Source organism: Oratosquilla oratoria, chromosome 22 (genome assembly GCF_046742065.1).
Source record: "Oratosquilla oratoria isolate Oo_2021 chromosome 22, ASM4674206v1, whole genome shotgun sequence".
NCBI lineage: Eukaryota > Metazoa > Arthropoda > Malacostraca > Stomatopoda > Squillidae > Oratosquilla > Oratosquilla oratoria.
The window spans coordinates 19,793,808-19,815,393 of record NC_134798.1 but is presented as its reverse complement, the minus strand read 5'-3'; the positions used below and the strand labels follow the sequence as shown (position 1 = coordinate 19,815,393).

The following is a 21,586-nucleotide window of genomic DNA, read 5'->3' as shown; positions in this document are numbered from 1 at the left end:
TCATTCTAGGACGGCCCCTTATATTCACCCCTTCCACCTCCGCCTTCCACATTTCTTTTACTAATCTTTCTTCACTCATTCTTTCCATGTGTCCAAACCATCCTAATACTCTTTCATCAACCCTATCTCCTAGCTCCCTTTCCACCCCTGTTCTCCTCACCTACTCATTTCTCACTCCATCTAGACTAGTAACCAATCATACTTCTCAGACATTTCATCTCAAACACATTCAAACTCCTTCTCCCTTCCTCTCTCATGTTCCATGTTTCTGCCCCGTACATTGCTGTTGGCACAATCACTCCTTCATATAACCTCCTCTTGGCATCCATTCCCAGATGTCTATTTCTCATTACACTTTTTAATCCACCAAGGCATTTACTCACTTCTCTCAATCTACATTCTACCTCCACCCCCACTCCTCCCTTTCCTGTCACATTCGCACACAAGTATCTAAAACTATCCACTTCCTCCAGTTTCTCACCCTTAATGCTCACTTCCAGCCTACTGTCACTCTCTCCCCTTGTACATCTCATCACCTTACTTTTGCCCACATTTATCTTCAGCTTCCTTCTTTCACACGCCTTCTCAAACTCTGTCACTAACTTCCTCAATCCCTCCTCTGATCCTGCCACAAGCACAGTGTCGTCAGCAAACAACAGCTGGCTCACCTCCCACTTTTCTCCATTTTCTTTAATCATCTCCAATCCCTGACCCACTACCCTTGCATTCACCTCTCGCACCACCCCATCCATGTAAAGATTGAACAGCCAGGGCAACATAACATATCCCTGACGAAGTCCCACCTTTACCTCAAAGCATTCACTCTCTCCATTTTTAATCCTAACACAAGCTCTACTACTCTCATAAAAACTCTTGACTGCTCTTACCAGCTTTCCTCCTATCCTATATATCTGCAGTACCTCCCACAGTGCCTTCCTGTCTACCCTGTTGTAAGCCTTTTCCAGATCCATAAAAGCCCAAAAAATATCCTTACCTTTTCCTATAGCTTTCTCACATATCTGTCTTACAAAAATCTGATCTACACAACTCCTACCTGTCCTAAATCCACACTGTTCCTCACCAATTACTCCCTCTCTTCCTCTCCTAATCCTCTCAATCAAGATCCTCCCATAAGCCTTCCCAGCTACACTCAACAAGCTGATCCCTCTGAAACTATTACACTCACACTTGTCCCCCTTTCCCTTGTAAACCGGAACTATACAGGCACTCCTCCAGTCCTCTGGCACTCTACCCTCTCTTAAACAAACATTAAATAACCTCACCAGCCAGTCCACCGTAACAGTACCTCCTTTCTTCAGACATTCTGCATGGCATCCATCCAGACCAGGTGCCTTACCTGCTCTCATCATCATAACAGCTGCTTTCACTTCATCCTTTCCTATTTCTCCTCCATTTTCCCCACTCATCACTCTCATTTCCTTAGTGCTTCCCACTACAACTACCTTTCCCTCCCTATCCTCCTTCACATTTAGCAACTCCCTAAAATACTCTGCCCACCTTCCTCTCACTGCCTTCTCTTCCATTTTTATCTCTCCATCTGCACCTTTTACCTTTTCTTCTCTACTTGATTTGCCTCCTCTTTCTCTTTTAATTTCCTTCCAATACATCTTTTTATTGCTTTCAAAATTTTCTGTCATACTCTTACCCCACTTTACATCTGCTCTCCTCTTTACTTCCTTTATCTTATGCTTAACTTCCCTTCTCTTTACTTTGTACCTCTCATATGATTCCCTCATCCTAATTTGTAGCCAATCTATGAATGCCTGCTTCTCTTCTACACATTTCTTTGCTTCCTCATCCCACCACTCACTACCCTTCCTTCTATTTCCTCCCGCACTCCTTGCTCCACACACCATCTTTATACACTTCATGACTCCCTCCTTGAACCATCCCCATTCCTCCTCCACGCCTAGTTCTACTCTATCCTTAACTCCCTCCCACTCCTCTTTCAGCTTCTTCTTATACTCATTCTCCTTTTTTTCCTCATTTAAGCAGTTCACTCTAAGTACCTCCCTACCTTCGGTCCTTTTCCTCTTTCTCCACCTATTCTCCACTCTCAATTTACCTTCCACCAGAAAATTACACAGGGGAACACTTTTTCAGTAACTTTGAGTTGCATTGGATATTTTAACGGATTTTGAAAGAGTTTTAGGCGCTGATTTCAAATCTGAAATTAGTTTTTCTCTACAAGCTCTAGTTTGTATGCAATTTGAGGTTAATGAAATTGTACATATGTGAACTTGCGTAAACCATGTATAAGCATTTTAACGTCCATATATATAGATAGCTTCTAATATTTTGATCATTCTTCTTTTGTTTCAGTTCAAACATGGCTTCCAGAATGAGACATCATTGCAGAAACAAGCCTGATGCCTTCTGCTACATATGTGGATGCTACACACTCAATCGTCAGAGACGTAACATATCCTCGTTTGTCAAGCGTGCCTACAAGGCATATTTTGAAGTTCATCTTGGTGATCAAGACAAGCAATGGGCTCCTCATGTTGTGTGCCACAATTGTGAGGAAATGCTTCGAGACTGGACCAAAGGAAAACGCAAAGGTCTGCCTTTTGGAGTTCCAATGATTTGGCGCGAACCCACCAACCATGTAACTGACTGTTATTTCTGCATGGTAAACACAACGGGTGTTGGGAAGAAAAACCGACATAAGATTACGTATCCGAACATTCCCTCAGCTATTCAGCCTGTTCCGCACTCTGAAGAAGTACCTGTTCCAGTTTTCAAAGGCTTGCCTTCATTGGACGATAAAGACATTGGACATGATACAAGCCAGCAAGACAGTTGTGACAGTGAATTGTCAGAAAAGTGTTCACAATCGGAGGACTGTTCTTCAGACACTGAACCTTTCCCCGTCCCTAAGCCTCTTCCCCAGGCTGAACTGAATGATTTAGTGCGGGATTTAGGTCTTTCAAAGAAAGCAGCAGAGCTTTTGGCATCAAGATTACAAGGCAGAAATCTTGTTGATCACTCTGTTAAAGTATCATATTTCAGAAAGCGTGACCAGCTTTTTGTGACCTTCTTTTCAAAAGACAGACAGTTTGTTTACTGCCATGACATCCCAGGGCTTCTCAAAGAACTGGGTGTACCTTACTATAGTCCTGCTGAATGGAGACTCTTTTTAGACAGTTCAAAACGCAGTCTAAAGTGTGTTCTTTTACATAATGGCAATGTTTATGGAGCAGTACCTGTCGGTCACTCAGTGCATTTGCGGGAAGACTATGATGATATGAGAATGGTCATGGACTTATTAAAGTATCATGAGCACAATTGGATAATTTGTGTAGACTTAAAGATGGTCAACTTTCTTCTTGGACAACAGAAAGGTTTCACCAAGTTTCCATGTTTCCTCTGTATGTGGGACAGCCGAGCACGAGACAGACATTGGGTCCAGAAGGACTGGCCTATTCGTGACACCCTTGAAGCAGGCATGCCAAATATCATACAAGACCCAATTGTAAACAGAGATAAGATCATCTTTCCTCCTCTTCACATCAAATTAGGTTTGATGAAACAATTTGTCAAGGCACTGGAAACCGAAGGTGAATGTTTCCAACACATCATCACAGCTTTACCAGGGTTATCATTTGAGAAGATCAAAGCAGGCGTGTTTGATGGCCCACAGATTCGAACCCTAATTCGTGATGATCAGTTTGTTGCTAAGATGACCGCTTTAGAAAGGGCAGCATGGTTATCCTTTGTGGCAGTCGTTCAGAACTTCCTTGGAAACAATAAGGCGGAGAACTACAGTGAACTTGTGAACAGAATGCTCCTCGCTTTTCGTGATCTCGGGTGCAACATGAGCATCAAGCTTCATTTTTTGAACAGCCACCTTGATCAGTTCCCTGACAACCTGGGGGCTGTGAGTGACGAACAAGGAGAACGATTCCACCAAGACCTAAAGATCATGGAAGAACGCTACCAAGGGCGCTGGGACAAAAGTATGATGGCTGACTACTGCTGGAGCATTAAACGAAATTGCCCAGATGAAATGTACAAACGCAAAAGTTACAAACGCAAATTCCTGCCTGAAAAAAATACACAAAGAAATTGATAAGCTTCCATCAGCTGTGGTGATGTTCTGAAGGATGCTAATCTAACTTTGGGATAGATGTTCTGTTAATGTTGTTTCTTTTGCCTTAATAAATGTACAGAAATGGCTTTCATACTGTTTTAAGATTCAAGTGAACAAAAGAATTGTGGCTGATATTGCAATTTCCTATAATAACGAAAATTTAAAAAATAAATAAAAATGTCAAATTGCATAAAATCTGTAGCCTGCAGACAAAACCCGACTTCAGATTTGAAATCAGCACACTCAAGTTGACTATAGAAAAGTCTTTTTTTAAATGCAACAAAATGAGTGTTCCCCAGTGTTATCTGATATTCCCCCACTCTCTCCCCTTAGAACATGTACATCCCCTCTTCACTCCGGGGCACATTGCACGTCTGCAGCATTAGCTGCCCGACGTGCGATGTTGCGTCATAATAATCGCATTATAATAAATAAAGTCTGTGCTCAATCGTTCGTTCTCTTTCACCCATTTATTTTGATAACCATAGAAAATTGATGAAGCCAGTTTAGAGAGAATGGAAATTACGTGGGTACAACTACAATAAATATAATCAAGATGCCGACGTCGGCATCATCGAGTACCCACTTGCTCCTCATGCTGCCTACGTAGGCGTCACCGTATGGAAGTGGTTAACTCTTCCTACCATACTCCTGGTCACCACTATATAGTCCATTAATGCTCTATCTGCCACCCTTCCATCCACCACCCTCTCCCATGTGTACTTATGCTTCACTTTCTTCAGAAACACTGTATTTGCTATCATCAACTCTCTTTCAAGACACATCTCCACCATCAATTCTCCACTACGATTTTTACCTGGAACTCTATACTTCCCAATCACTCCGTCTATTGGTTCATTTCCTACCCTAGCATTAAGGTCTCCCAATACAACTACATTGACATTTCTCCCTAATCCCTCTATGCACTCATTTATATCTACCCAAAAAGCCTCCCTTTCCTCTATGCTCTTCTCACTACCAGGCCCATATGCACTTACAAAAACCCACATCTCCCTTCCCAGCTTCACCTTCATCCACATCAACCTTGATGAAACCTCCTTCCACTCCACTACCCGCTTACTTATCTCTTCACTTACTAGTATAGCCACCCCTTCTCTCCCTCGTCCCCTCTTCACTCCTGAGTACCTCCCAGCTACACTCCCAAACTCACAGTTGCCCTTTCCTTTCATTTTAGTTTCACTCAAAGCCAGCACATCCATCTTTCTTCTTACAAACATACTGCCTATCTCTTCCCTTTTACTCTCATCTGTACCACATCCACACACATTAAAAGACCCAAACCTTAGGGTACTGGTTGGAAAACTCCCAGACCCTCTTATGCCTTTTCTTCTTCTTTTAGGAATGTCCCCTTTTGGGGCTACAGGTAGTAGGACTCCTAATACCATCCCCCTCCCGTTTTTTGTCGCCTTTTACAACTCAAGTGGAAAGACTTGGAGGTAGCATTCTCTTCCCCCACCACAGGGTCAGCGAAAACAGGAAATGAATATTCAGACAGGACAGTAACAAAAGGTTGGGGGACAGCATAATGGAAGGATAGTCGTAGTATAAAGGTGTCATCATTTCTCTATGAACAGATTTTTCCTCTAACATAGGCAAAATGATGTGTGGCTCTGGTCCATAGGGGCGCTCCATATAGACCCTAAAGTATCAGCTGCATGCTACTTTGCCACAATAATATGCAGCCAATACCCCAAACTTGTGACTAAATTAAATTGCTCTCATCTATGTCATTCTTTTTTTTAGACATAAGTTAAATCTGCCCCTGCTCACCCAGCACTAAACTTTTGTCGAACACTGTATATGTCTGCTTGATCCAGTATGCTCATTCCTTTGAGAAAGTCAAGAGATAAAACACCAGGAATAAACATTTCACTTCCAGTCCATGTTTCCTTTGTCATGTTTATGCAGGCTAGTGTCTGTCAGGTACCCTCTTCCTTCTTGTATCCATGTAGATCACATGTCAGGCATGTGATAATGGTAGGATACATTTACACTCAACAAAACGAGTTCAAGATCAACCACCAAGCTCCATGATCCATCAAACAACCTCCCACCCCAGGCATTGGCTCCAACAGAAGAGTCCCTCCTAAGAGAAGCAACAATCACACTAGCACAATTGTGTTCTGGTGACCATCCAGCACTAAAATTCCAGCACAGAATAGCCAGACTACAGAAACAAACTGCCCCAGATGTAACCATAATACTGAAACACTGAACACATAATCTTATACTGCCTTATCTTAGCCATACTCAGAGAACAACACAATATTTCTTCTTTGAACAATTTATGGAATAATCCAATGGTTTCTAGAGAACTGAGGATCATGGGTTTTCAGCAACAGACCTAGGGCAAAGGATTAACTGATGGTTGGTGAAAGGCATGCTGTTATGTACTGGTTTCAAAAGTCCATCTTTGTGTTGCATTTGGTCTTCCCTGTAGTCAGTGAATGTATGTAGTGTAGTCGGTGGCGATAGTTTGGTTTTCTGCATGAGTGTAATGCATATGGTGTGTTTACATAATAACTGTCATAGCTCAGTGTATGTTTGAGATGCCATTAATTTGTCATATGCTTAAAATGTAATTTATGTTGGAGTATTATTAGGTGTGAATATGGGTGTGTGATGGCTGTAGGTCAATAAACTGTATACTGGTTAGTGATTGTGAATGTAGTGCTTGCTTGATGGACCAAGGATTTATATGTTTGGTATTAGATTGATGTATGTAATTTATAGGTTAACCCCATCAATATAGCAATATATACCAACATATTGAATGTATTTATATAAAGGAAGCTATGGTTTTAGAAGGCATGAGGAAAGCAGAAGCAGTGCCAATAAACTAGTTATTCAAAGGAAGAAGAACAAGCATTGTGCGACCAAATGAAGACTGGTGTTACTGCATCAGAGACTGGATGAAAGAAAGTTCACCACGCATCAGTGAAACAACTAATAGAAAGTATCAATATAACAATAAGGAATATGAGGAGAGAGTGGTTATGAACAATGTGTTCCTAATCCACAAAGTGCCACTTAACCACTGTCCTCTCAGTAATAGCCATCTCCTTTACATGATACCCACAAAGTGTGAAAACCCTTACCACATCAGAAGAACCTGGTTCAATCCATGTCTCCCCTATAAAGACATAGAGGTCACGTGTGAAGATGCGTTGGATGATTTTCTGTGCTTTACGCATGTCTTCATTTACTACTCGGGACCACTGCACTTGCTGGAGTACAGAGTCTGTCAGCTGCACATAGGCTGACATGTCAATCCCTGCATCAGACAATATATACTCCTTCCTGAAGATTGAGAGACAATTAATGATAATTATAAATCAGAATGACTATGATAATCTATGAAAAATAGGTTCAGATGGAATAGGTTGGTTAGTAGGTAATTAGGACCTTGGAATTTTGAATCAATTAATCTGTTGCCCCAGGTTGTTCTTGCAGGAGCCCCATAGCCCCCAGGTAACTGGCAACAGCCTCCAGCCTGGCCCACATGTATGTTACTCAAGGATGACATGTTGTGCTGCCATCTGGATAGTGGGAGAGCAGAGCAGTGTAAGACAAAGTGTTCAGTGTCTTCTGTGGGGTGACTGCATGTACAGCAATTTGAGTTTACTGCCAAGATGATTTTGTGTTTGTAGTTCTTTAATGCTGGGTGGTGTCCTCAACACTCATGCCAGTGTCATTTTTGCCTGTTCAGAAGTCATTTCTTGGTGGGGCTACTTTCTGGAGAAGTAAGGTGTACAACTGGGTTTGGGGGATTTGCCAAATTTATCTGGTTGTATATCTTTCCATGATAAGAGTTCAGGGTACTAGTGGGAACTTGTAGGTATCTGCATAGTAGTGCTTAAACTATTTTGAATGTATGTGTACATACGTATAATATTCGAAAATAGCTGGAGTCCAGGAACCATTTTATGGAAGAAAGTATACGCTGGACTCAACGTTCGTCAATTTATTCCGACGTTTCGAACCCTGTCCAGGGTTCGTATTACCCTGAAGACGAACCCCGGACAGGGTTCAAACGTCGGAATAAATTGACGAACGTCGAGTCCAGCGTATACTTTCTTCCATAAAATACACACATATATATATATATATATATAGATGTGTGTGTGTGTGTGTGTGTATATATACATATATACATATATATATATATATATATAGATAAAAGAATGCCTCACTATACAACAGAGTTGTGTTCCCAGCTGACTGGTCGCAATATGAAAATTTGTATATCAAGGTGGGTTTCATGTCAATAGGGGTGTTGTGTTCATGGACCCTGTCAACCCCCTCCTCAATTTTTGCTTGGGGCTTTCATATACCTAACATTTGTTTTACCTACTTTATAGCACTTGGTCGTATAGTGAGGTATTCCTGTGTGTGTATGTACATATATATATATTTACCTAGTTGTATTTTACAGGATGAGAGCTATACTCGTAGTGACCCGTTTTCGTATCTCTCCGCATCCAGTTTGTTCTTAAAATCTTGTATAGTTTTGGCACTCACTGTTTCCCCATTTAGTTTGTTCCAGACATCAATCACTCTGTGTGGGAAGCTATTCTTTTTCAAATCTCTTCTGTAACTGTCCTTCTTTAGCTTCTCATGTCCTCTTGTTTCTCTTCTGTCCCATTTTAATAAGTCATCTCTATCAAGAACTTCCATCCCTTTCATAATTCTGTAAATGGTCAGCAAATCACCTCTTTCTCTTTTCTGTTCCAGTGTTGATAGATGTAATTTATCCAATCTTTGTTTGTATGTCAAATTTGAGATTGTAGGTGCCATTTTTGTCGCTGCTCTATGAATTCTTTCTAATTTCCTTACTTTTTTTTTTAATACTAGGTGCCCATAGTGTTGCAACATACTTCAATTTAGGTCTTATCAGTACAACCACTATTTTCTTTACCATTTCTATATCCATGTAGTCAAAGGCCACTTTCATTAATAATAAGTTAAAAGCCTCTATGGCAAACATTAAAGGAGCAAATACAGAGCCTTGTAGGATTCCACTTATCACATCTTCCCAGTTCCAGTTTTTGTCTCTAAGTACCACTCATTTTTCTCCCACTTAAACAACCTTTCATCCATTCCATTAGCTCACCTTGTATTCTGCCTATTATTTCAATTTTTCTTATTAGCTTTTTATGTGGTACTTTGTCAAAAGCCTTCTGCAAGTCCAAGAAGGCACAATCTGCCCAGCCATATCTTTCTTGTATTATCTCTATTAATTTTGAGTAAAAACATATCAAGTTTGTGGTACACAATCTTCCACTTCTAAAGCCAAATTGTTTACGGTTTAATATTTTATTCTCTTCCAAGTGTTTGATCTATTTGCTCCTGATAACCTTTTCGTATATTTTTGCTACTGTGCCTTTAAGGGAAGTTTGTAGGATCTTCTTTGCTTTCTCCTTTATATATTGGTACGATGTTTGCATCTTTCCAATCTTGCAGTACCTTTTCTTCTTTGAGTGAGAAGTCTATTGTCTTGTATAATTTGTCCATTAGTTCATCTATACACTCTTTCAGTATCCAATTTGCAATTCCATCCGGTCCGTGTGATTTCCTAACATCTAGGTTTTTTATTTGGTCTCTTATTTCATTCTGTGTTACCTTTCTTTCATTTTTGGGGATCTTTCTCATCCATCTTCCCAACTTTGTGAGCTCTCAATTGTAAAAAGTCCAGAAATGTCTGATCATAACTTCAGCCATTTCTATGTCATCTACATATTCTTTATCTCCATGCAGTTTTACAATTTTGTGTTTGTCTTTTAATTTATCATTTCCATATCTGTAAAAGAGGTTAGGTTAATCCTCACATTTGTCTATAATATCTTTTTCATTGTTTCTTTTTTCTTTCTTGCATATATTCACATATTTGTGACTAAGTTTTATATATGTTTGCCATTTGGATTTTTTTGTCTTTTTTCATCTTTTCCAGGCTTTGTCTCTTCTGTCTTTAGCCTCGCTGCACCTTTTGTTATACCAACACTTTATATAAATCTCTTTTGGCTTCTTTTTTGGTACATATTTATCAATTCCTTCCCTGTAATTTTCTTTAAATATGTTTCATTTGTCTTCCATCTTTGTTTCCTCTTTGGAAAATCTATCCCAGTTTGTGTCTCGGAAATTTTTTCTAAGTTTTACAAAATCCGTTTTGTTGTACATTAACCTTCCTTCTATATGTTTTTCATTCCTTCTCACATTGTTTTGTTCTTTTAATTCAAACTCTATTAGTATGTGGTAACTCTTCCCAATTGGTGTCACTCCATTTGTTCACAATATCAGGCTCAGAAGTGAATACTAAGTCTAGTTTTGATGGTTCCTCATTGTTTCTATATCTAGCATTTTCCTTAACCCATTGTGTTAAGGTATTTTCGATGGTCATATCCAGCAGAATGTTGCTCCATAGTTCTTCTCCCCCTTTTACTATCATTTCTTCTCAGATTATATCCTTTGTGTTAAAGTCACCCATAATTACTATGTTACCACCCTCTTTCAGTAACTCGTTTAGAACATTCATTGTGTCTTCCAGTAATTTAGAATGATCACTATCAGACCAAGCCTGTGTTTTTGGTGGCACATATACTACTAAAATTTTTATACTTTTCATATTTTTATTTACAGCTTTAATCATAATTAATTCCATATTATATTTGCCTTCATTTATCTTTGTCACATTTAATCCCTTTTTGGTCAATATCATGACTCCTCCTCCTCCCTGTTTATCTGTTCTATTCTTCACCCAGTGGTTGTATAGACCTTGTCCCACCATACTTGTTGATAGAGAGCCTTTCAGTTTTGTCTCCACAATTCTCATGTCAGGTTTCTCTATTTCCAGATAGTCAATTAATTCATTAATTCCAGAGATCATACCAAAAATATTTGTGTATACCACCTTTAGTTTAATATCTTCTTCAATTTTTTCTTCTTCTTTTTATTCAAGTTTCCATTTTCCTGATGTACCATTTTTTCAGTCTCAGATCCAATACTCTCTAAATACTTAGTCTTCATGAAGCATGGGACTTTGTGTGGACTGTAGGCTAGCCACCTGGAGTTGTTCTGTGCATTGTGCAACTGGTCCTGGCAGAAGTTTTTCTCGTCTGAGAAGAACCAGAGCATCCCTGGCTTGACTATGTGTTTGACCTTGTTGAGGAATTTCTTGGCTTTCGTAAGGCACTCCTGGGCCTTGGTGGTGAGTAGCTGGCCCTTGTGCCTCTTGCATGAGGAGTAACAAAGATCCTCATTCACCATTTTCTTCATAGTCCCCACTCCAATGCCCATCTCTCTTGCCAAAGTCTATAATGACCTGTCTGGATCTTGTTGAACCTTTTTTGGCAGCTTCTCTATGATTTTCGTTGTGCAGTCAGACCATCTGTTATGATCCTTCCTGCTAGCCACTGCTTCCACATCTCTGTCAAAATTCTCCAGTTCACATCTCATGGCCTTCACAGTATTCAAGGAGCACTGAGCTGCAGCTAAGATTTCTGAATCTTTTAATCTGGCATGAATCACCATGATGGAGGTCATTCTCTTCCAATATTCTGGTGCTTTCTAGTCATCCATGCTCTCTAGCTCTCACACCCACCAATAGTACATAGAAACAGCCACTGCACTTTAGCACTATTATATCCTTCAAATGGTTCTAAAATGACAGATGATCAAAAAAATTATCAAATTTATCCTGAACACCCTGTACACCTCCCATCCCAGTTTCACCTTCATTCACATTAATTCTCACAAGACTTCCCTCCATTCCTCTACACTTTCCTATCTCATAAGTTACCACATATATAAAACATTTTCATTACATATACTTTTGGCACAAATTAAATTTCAATAGAACATCTATGTTCAAAATACTTAAAAAGTATAGGTGTACATCTTATGTTACTTGTATACATATTTTAAACAAAAATCATAAAAATAAAATATATGAACCAAACAATACTATACTTATATTTCATTCATTTGGATATAAAATCTACATACAAATATTTTAATGACATACTCACCCATCCATCCCCATGACAGTTAAGTGCTGATTGGCACTGAGAAGGACATCACATATCCTGTTGGAAAATAGATCTCATCAGTAAAGGGATGCAAAACATTAGTATTCATGCATGAAGAAAATGTAGCCTGAATAACTACAAAAGTATACAATCTAAATGCCAGACCTGTAAAAAAAAAAAAAGGACTTCCACACTGGAAAAACAGAGAGGCAATATGTTAATAATCTGATCAGAGAAGAGAAAAGTGGAAAAAATGGACAGAGAGAATCTGATTGTAAGGGATGAAAGACCAAGAGTTCAAAGAAAAATGATTATCATATATATGTGTGTATATATATAAATATATACACACACACATACATATATATGTATAAATATATATATATATATATATATTTCGATGTTGAGAAGCACAGTTTTGTTTTGTACACTGATAACTATTCCATTCAACTACGTTGAATCGATAATCTCGCCAACACATGAATAGCTGGGTGGTGCTAGTTGGCTCCACCAATGCTGTCAAGCACATCACTGATGATGTCTGCATCACATGACTGTGGCTTGACTGGCAGGGCTGAAGGCAGAAACAGAGTGTTACAAGTTGGCATGCAAGAAAGATGCCTTGTCTCTGCCAGGTCCCCAATTCGTGTGAAGCATGCCATTAACAGCAACTTGGGAAGAAGCTTACTTCTGGTCTTGTGGCATGCAGTGATGCAAGTATGGAGTTGGCCTTCAGTCTTTGGCTCAGTTGGGGAAGCAGTGAACTAGGTACACAATAGAATCACAAGTGTTGGCTTAAGGAACAATATGAATGAAAATATAATTCAACACAATACCTTAAACAAATTTAAGGCCAAGTTTGATGACTTAATCAATTTTTGCCTCAATTTTCACTAGATGGAAAACCTGCAGCACAACAGCAGCTAGCAAGTCCCTAAGCTTTCACACAGATCTCTCTGGGAAGAAACTTTGGGCTGTGTTTGTATGTTTATGAGACTGTTTCAACATCACTGGCTGAAATAGATAAAGGGATATAGGCAGTCACCAAATGTCAGCTCTCCATCTGTGAAAAAGTTAAGGAAAATTTAGTTGAAGTTGAAAGAGAGATCATGGGCCATGTCCACAGACATATTTTGAAAATGAGCAGCTTTGCTGTCCATCTTTCAGGTACTTGTCATTGGTCACACTAAGTTTGATGAATGAAAGCAAAGAGATGGGATGCCTCAAAACTATTTTTGAGGAAGGACTGGTGTCTGCCCCACTGGCTGAATCTGTAGTACTCCTTGTTGATAGTCAAGTTGGCCTTTCTTGGATCCTGACCAACAAGGCTCCAAGGAAAAATATATTTGTCAATAAAAGACTGAAGGAACTTTCCAATCTTTTGGAAATTTTCAAGGCCAAGCATACCATTTCTTTTACTTATGTTCCTTCTGAACATAATATGGCTGATTTCCTAACTAAACCTTGCAGTGTTAAGGTGTTTAAGGAAAAATTCAATTGGTGGGTTTATGGACCAGAATGCTTGTTATTGCCACCTCATACTTGGCCGAAAGGTCACTTGGGATGTATTCTCTCCACCATCAAGGGAGACATTGTCAATGCGGCTGTTGTCCAAGTTGACGCTCCTCCTCTAATTGCTGTTAAAAGGTTTTCTTCTTACAGCAAACTTTTGCATCACACTTCTTTGATTTTTAAGGCTGTCTTTTTGTTTAAGAAGTCTAATGCTGACCCAGTTAAAGCAGCTTCTAATTATTTGATGGGAATAATGCAAAGGGTTTCCTTCCCTGCTGAATTTACTTTATTTACAAAACTCCAATACCAACGACATACCTTCTTTGGTAAGCCAAATGAACTTGTTCTTGGACAAGAATGGTTTGATAAGGTCCAAGGGCAGACTTGACAAGAACATTGAGCTCAAATATGAGGTTGTGAATCCCCTTTTTTTTGTTCAAATCTCATCACTTGACTAAAATTTTGATATTCTTTGCACATTGGCAAGTTATGCACATGGGACTACAAGCTACACTTAATTTCCTTCGCATGCATGGATTCTGGATCTTTCAGGCCAGACAAGCTGTTTTAAACATTTTGAAGGGTTGTATAGTTTGTAGGAAATACAATTCCCATGCGGTTAATTATCCTTCTTCCTCTTTACCTGCCTCTAGGAGTCTAGAGTGAATCCAAGCGTACCCTTTGCCCATACTGGTGTGGATTACATGGGGCATTTATGGGTTAGAGACAGGAATGGAGATAAGGTAAAAGCTTATATTTTGATATTTACTTGTTTCAATACTAGAGCTGTTCATTTGGAAGTTGTGGATACTATGTCCACTCCTGAGTTCATTTTGGCTTTCGTTAGGTTTGCTATGTACCGTATTTTTCGGACCATAAGGCGCACCCGTAAATTGCTATTCCCCGTCCTTACATAAGGCGCACCTGACCATAAGGCGCACCTGGTTTGGTAGGTCAAACACCACCAGAGGCGCCACCGTCGATGACGAGCACAATAGCGCGTCATTTTATGCGCACACCATGCACACGGCCAAATTTACATACCGCGGGAAATTTCATTTATACAAATGTTATGCGAGTGTATTTACTACGATCGTAGTAAATTTCAAACAATTACATCATCAGTTACATGTTGGTACATAAAAACATAAGATAAATATGGCTTGCATTCAGCAGTAAATCGAAAATTGGTTTATGTTTCAGCGTAAAAAATGAGCTAAATGAATTCAGTGTATGGGCAACTGACCAAAATGAACGAAAACTACTAGTCTCGCGGATTATTCTAATACCAAAATAAAGGCAGCGTGTTACGGAAGAGGTGAGAAATCGGTGGTACTAATTCGTTTTTTTTTCTATCGGGTCAGATTAAAGGATAACATCAACGTCCATCCCGCCATCTTATCTATGATCACCGGTGGTATGGATCAAACATCACTCTATTAAGTTTCTATTATGTTATTAGTGTAATAGACTTATAGTTGAATTATTTGAACTATTTTCTTTAAAATGTGTGATTTTCATGTAATATGATCAAAGAGAAGTTACGTTTTTATCCTCCGTAATATTACGGACCACAGCTACGATTCGTCCTGCCCGCTATCTATGATCATTGGTGGTATGGATCAAGCTACACTATTAAGTTTGTTACTATTGTGTTATTAGTGTAATAGATTGCATATAGTTGAATTATTTAAACTATTTTCTTTAAATTGTGTGATTTTCATGTAATTTGAAGGTATTCGTAGCTGTGGTGGGTAATTTTGCAGAGGATAAAAACGTAATTCTTTGATTAAGTTGCATGGAAATCACACATCCTAAAGAAAATAGGTCAAATAATGCAACCATATGCTAAATTCTCATATAAAATTGTGCCTGTCAGTAAAAACCGTCATTGTTTACGTTTGATCGGCGATTAGTCAGACCGCACGTTTCGGCCCGATTTCCTGGGACAAAATAGGCCCGATTTTCCCTTCAAAACGCAATATCTCGAGAACTAGGACAGCTAGATGGATAATTCAAATTGCACTGTCGCCGTCGGCAGGCTAGCTACGAAACGTGTCAAAATAGTACGTCACTATCCGAGGCATTTTTTTTTACACTGAACCACACATAAGGCGCACCGCACGATAAGGCGCACCACCCGATTTTGGCCGATTTTAAGGATTTTGCCCGCGCCTTATGGTCCGAAAAATACGGTATATGGAATTCCTTCTGCTGTTTATTCTGATAATGATCAATCCTTTGTATAAGCGGGAAGTGTTATTGAACAACTTTTGTCATCTGAATTTGTAGAGAAGTTTAAAACTTCCCGTGTTCAGCATAGAACCATCCCTGTTTATGCAGCATGGTATGGTGCCACTTGGGAAAGGTTAATTCAGACAGTGAAACAATGTCTCTATAAGGTATTGGGTAGGTCTGTTCCTTCCCTGGCTGAGATTACCACTCTTTAGTCCGATGTTCAAAAAATTTTGACCAATAGACCACTTACATATCGTTCCTGTGAAAATGAGGTAGATGTTAATACCCCAAGTCATTTCCTTATTGGTAGGACCATTCCTTCCTTGATGTTTGGAGATTTGGAACAAGTCCCTGAATGGGAATCAGGAGAAGACTATCATTCTCTTCTAAACTTAGTCATGGACTGTAGGGATTATTTTTATGAAGAGTTTCAGAAACGATGGCTGACAGAGTACTTGGTCAGCTTAAGGGAAAGGGATAGAGCTGCCTACCACAGTTCTAGAAGCTGGGAAAAAGGTGCCATTGCTTTTTTCTTTAACTCCCTTTTAAGACCAGACTCTTCTGGCCCTTAGTTCAGGTTTTGAGAGCTTTCCTGACCAAGACCATGTGATATGTACTGTCTCTGTCATTAAGCCCGATGGAAACTCTATCAAAGTCAATGTTAGACTTTTGATCCCTCTAGAACTCCATGCTGAGTTACATTCCTGTCATGAGAATGAATCCCCTGGGGATACTATTTTGCAGGCTAGCGAGTCGTAGCCTTTTGAAGAGGCCTCTAACTTGGAGGAGGCTATTTCTTTGGAAAACAACTGTGTCGCTCCACAACCTTCCTCCATGAGACCTTCTTGTAAGACTGTGCTAGCCTCTAGAGATCAAGTAAGGTCTCTAGCACTTAAAAGGTTATTGTAAATTTTCCTCGAAAGTGTTGTATTTATTAAACACTTTTTTTTGTTTTCGGGGAGGTTGTGGTAATTATTATTGGGAACATTAGTGCTTACCTCAGTTTGGGAACTTTCCCTCGAGATGTTATTTTCTTTCGATTCAGGAGCCTACCCTGAAACTTCGAACCATGCCTATCATAACTTTAAATAAGATACAATTAAGTTCTCTCCCTTTTACTTATTAAATCCATGAAGTAATTTGGTTTGATAACTCAAGAACTTTGAGATATTACTTAAAGTAAAAGTTAACCTGTGGCTTCGAGCTTTTTTTTTCAAACACGTAAGAGTCCCGCTGAATACGGCCACTATCGTCGGGTCTGAACGGCAGAACACCCAGAGCTCTGGTTCCAGTTTGACCACTCTTAAAACCAGTCGGCAAGGGACCTTCTTACGTCTTCACACAAGAAGCCTTCAAGTTCTACATTATTTCAGACCAATTGTTTGAGAATGCTACCAAGTAAGTTCTCAGACACTCTTTGTATTTATTAAACCGTAATGACCATAAATTACCTATTCCCTGTGGTGGGGGAAAAGAATACTGCCACCAAGTATTTCTACTTGGATCGCAAGAGGCGAGAGGAAAGGAACGGGGATTGGGACTAGGCATCCTTCTCCTTGTAGCCCCACAGGGGACATTCCTAAAAGAAAAAGTAAAGGCATAAGAGGGTCTAAGAGTTTTCCGACCAGCACCCTAAGGTTTGGGTCTTTTAATGTGCGTGGATGTGGTACAGATGAGAGTAAAAGGGAAGAGATAGGTAGTATGTTTGTGAGAAGAAAGATGGATGTGTTGGCTTTGAGTGAAACTAAGTTGAGAGGGAAGGGTGAGTGTAAGTTTGGGAGTGTAAGTGGGAGGTTATCAGGAGTGAAGAGAGGGCGAGGGAGGGAAGGGGTGGCTATTCTAGTAAGTGAAGAGATAGGTAAACGTGTACTGGAGTGGAAGGAGGTTTCCTCAAGGATAATGTGGATGAAGGAGAAACTGGGAAAGGAGATATGGGTCTTTGTAAGTGCATATGGGCCTGGTAGTGAGAAGAGTGTAGAAGAAAGGGAGGCCTTTTGGATAGATTTAAATGAGTGCATAGAGGATTTAGGGAGAAATGTCAATGTAATAGTACTGGAAGACCTTAATGCTAAAGTAGGAAATGGTCCAATTGATGGAGTGGTTGGGAAGTGTGGAGTTCCAGGAAAGAATCGTAGTGGAGAGTTGATGGTGGAAATGTGTCTAGAGAGTTAATGATAGCAAATACAGTGTTTCAGAAGAAAGTCAAGCATAAGTACACATGGGAGAGGGTGGTGGATGGAGGGGTGGTAGACAGAGCGTTAATGGATTATGCAGTGGTAAATAGGATTATGATAGCAAGAGTTAAGGATGTACATGTGCAAAGGGGAGAGGGTGGGGGAATACGAGATCATTTTTTGGTGGAAGGTAAGTTGAGAGTGGAGGATAGATGGAGAAAGAGGAAAGGGACAAAAGGTAGGGAGGTTCTTAGAGTGAACTCTAAATGAAAAGAAAAAGGAGGAGTACAAGAAGAAGGTGAGAGAGGAGTGGGAGGAAGTGAAGGAGAGAGTAGAGCTAGGTGTGGAGGAGGAGTGGGCATGGTTCAAGGAGGGAGTCACAAAGTGTGCAAGGATGGTGTGTGGAACAAGAAGGACAGGAGGAAATAGAAGGAAGGGTAGTGAATGGTGGGATGAGGAAACAAAGGTTGTAGAAGAGAAGAAGCGTGCTTTCACGGATTGGTTACAAAATAGGACGAGGGAGTCATATGTGAGGTACAAAGAAAAGAGAAGTAAAGCAAAAGGTAAAGGAGGCAAAGAGGAGAGCAGATGTGAAATGGGGTAAGAGTATGACAGAAAATTTTGAAAGTAATAAAAAGATGTTTTGGAATGAAATTAAGAGAGGAAGAGGAGGCGAATCAAGTAGAGAAGAAAAGGTAAAAGGTGCAGATGGAGAGATGATAATGGAAGAGAAGGCAGTAAGGGGAAGATGGGGAGAATATTTTAGGGAGTTGCTAAATGTGAAGGAGAATAGGGAGGGAAAGATAGTTGCAGTGGGAAATGCTAAGAAAATGAGAGTGATGAGTGAGGAAAATGGAGGAGAAATAAGGAAGGATGAAGTGAAGGCAGTTGTTAAGATGATGAAAGCAGGTAAGGCACCTGGTCTGGATGGATGCCATGCAGAATGTCTAAAAAAAGGAGGTACAGTGATGGTGGACTGGTTGGTGATATTATTCAATGTTTGCTGGAGAGAGGGTAGAGTACCGGAGGACTGGAGGAGTGCCTGTATAGTTCCACTTTACAAGGGAAAAGGGGACAAGTGTGAATGTAGTAGTTTCAGAGGGATTAGCTTGTTAAGTGTAGTTGGGAAGGCTTATGGGAGGATCTTGATTGAGAGGATTAGGAGAGGAACAGAGGGAGTAATTGGTGAGGAACAGTGTGGATTTAGGACAGGTAGAGGTTGTGTAGATCAGATCTTTGTGGTAAGGCAGATATGTGAGAAAACTATAGGAAAGGGGAAGGATGTTTTTTGGGCTTTTATGGATCAGGAAAAGGCTTATGACAGGGTAGACAGAAAAGCACTGTGGGAGGTTATGCAGATATACGGGATAAGAGGAAAGCTTCTAAGAGCTGTCAAGAGTTTTTATGAGAGTAGTAGAGCTTGTGTCAGGATTGGAAATGGAGAGAGTGAGTGGTTCGAGGTAAAGGTGGGACTTCGTCAAGGATGCGTTATGTCACCCTGGCTGTTCAACTTATACATGGATGGGGTAGTGCGAGAGGTAAATGCAAGGGTAGTGGGTCAGGGATTGGAGATGGTTAAAGAAAATGGGGAAACATGGGAGGTGAGCCAGCTGTTGTTTGTGGACGACACTGCAGTTGTGGCAGGATTGGGGGAGGGAATGAGGAAGTAGGTGACAGAGTTTGGGAGAGTATGTGATAGAAGAAAGCTAAAGATAAATGTGGGTAAAAGTAAGGTGATGAGATGTACATGGGGTGAAAGTGGCAGCAGACTGGAAGTGAGCATTAAGGGAGAGCGACTGGAGGAAGTGGATAGTTTTAGATACTTGGGTGCAAATGTGGCAGGAAAAGGTGGAGTGAAGGTGGAGGTAGAATGTAGATTGAGAGAAGAGAGTAAATGCCTTGGTGGATTAAAAAGTGTAATGAGGAATAGACATTTGGGAATGGATGCTAAGAGGAGACTGTATGAAGGAGTGATTGTGCCAACAGCACTGTATAGAGCAGAAACATGGAATATAAGAGAGGAAGAGAGAAGGAGTTTGAATATGTTTGAGATGAGGTGTCTGAGAAGTATGATGGGGGTTACTAGGCTAGAGTGAGAAATGAAGAGGTGAGGAGAACAGGGGTGGAAAGGGAGTTGGGAGATAGGGTGGATGAAAGAGTATTAGGATGGTTTGGACACATGAAAAGGATGAGTGAAGAAACACTAGTAAAAGAGGTATGGAAGGCAGATGTGGAGGGAGTGAACATGAGGGGACGTCCTAGGATGAGGTGGATGGATGGGGTGAAGGGGGCTTTGGGGAAGAGGGGAATGTCTGTTGAGGAAGGACGGGAGAGGACAGAAGACAGGGGTGAATGGAGAATGGTTTTATATGGATGATGTTGTGATGCATGAGGTGGAATGGGTGGGGGGATGGGGGGTGAGGTAGTATGTGTGAGCAAAATTTGACGCAGCCCGAAGGGATTTCTCCCAGTCTTCTCCTTTTATGCATGGGGGGATGGAGAGGGGGGGTCGCCGATTTAATGAAGCAGCCTTGCTGTGGATGTGCTGTGTCTTGCGACACTGCTTCTGACCCAGGGCAGTGGACAAGGTGCAGGGATGACCCGTCATCCAGGAGGTGCTAAGATAGGAGGGAGGGTGGAGGGGTGTGGAGTGTATTCAGGGATGGAATGGGTGGGAATGATTTGATGCCTTTTTGGCTACCTCCCTTGTAAGGGGGAAAAAGCCTTGGTATATGTATGTACCATAAATGGCAACTTGGAGCTCTGTATTTAGTCCTACTCCTACTAAACATTCAAAGTAGGTCCATCCTCAGACTTCTGTTAGTTTATCTTCCACAAAAAAAATTAAAACAAACATGGCATCTCAAAGCTTGCATTGAGCTATAAGTTGTCGGTAGTGTATCACACCTTGAACCTCATTAATGATGCAGCCAAATGCTTGAAAGCTTACAGAAGTAATAAAATATAGCACAAATAATTTACTTATGCCAATATTATCTAAAAACAATGTTGGTAATTAGTATGACCCTAAATTTATCAACATTATGCTCAACCTATGGTAAAATGGCTTAAACAGACCAGTAGTGCCCCCCTTTTGTCCATTATTTCATGGTTCTTCTGTAATATCTATGTATATCTAGATATACATTGATGGAAAAAAGAATAATCTATAATAACATGACAATATAACAAGCAGGAGTTGAAGCTGGAGTTTACTAATTTTCACTGACTGACTCCCTAACAACAACCCCCCCCCCTGCCGGAGCCAAAATAAATTTTCTTTCTTCACTAAAAACAACTTAAATAATGTCAAATCAACAAATCTTGCTTATTTTCATTCATCTTAGCCTAGAAGTAGAGAAACTGGGTCAATTTTGTCAAAATATATGTGCAAAAGTTTGGTAGAAAATCTATAGACTTTCTTTCGCTCCTCACGCAGGTTAAGGGAGTGTCGCATCACTTGATAGAGTAGGTGATTTTTTTTTTTTTTTTTTAATATGTGT

General features: G+C 40.2%; 1 protein-coding gene across 8 annotated transcripts in view; it reads right to left on the bottom strand.

The window, feature by feature from the left end:
• Positions 1–21,586, bottom strand: part of fal (SAM and HD domain containing deoxynucleoside triphosphate triphosphohydrolase falten) — a 152,787-nt gene that overhangs the window by 44,111 nt on the left and 87,090 nt on the right. For all 8 annotated transcript variants that reach the window (XM_076205663.1, XM_076205669.1, XM_076205667.1 and 5 more), the window contains 2 exons: positions 12,160–12,216; positions 7,234–7,435 (listed from right to left, as the gene is read on the bottom strand). In XM_076205663.1, the coding sequence (XP_076061778.1) occupies positions 7,234–7,435; positions 12,160–12,216 (259 nt within the window). The remainder of the gene's footprint in view (positions 1–7,233; positions 7,436–12,159; positions 12,217–21,586) is intronic.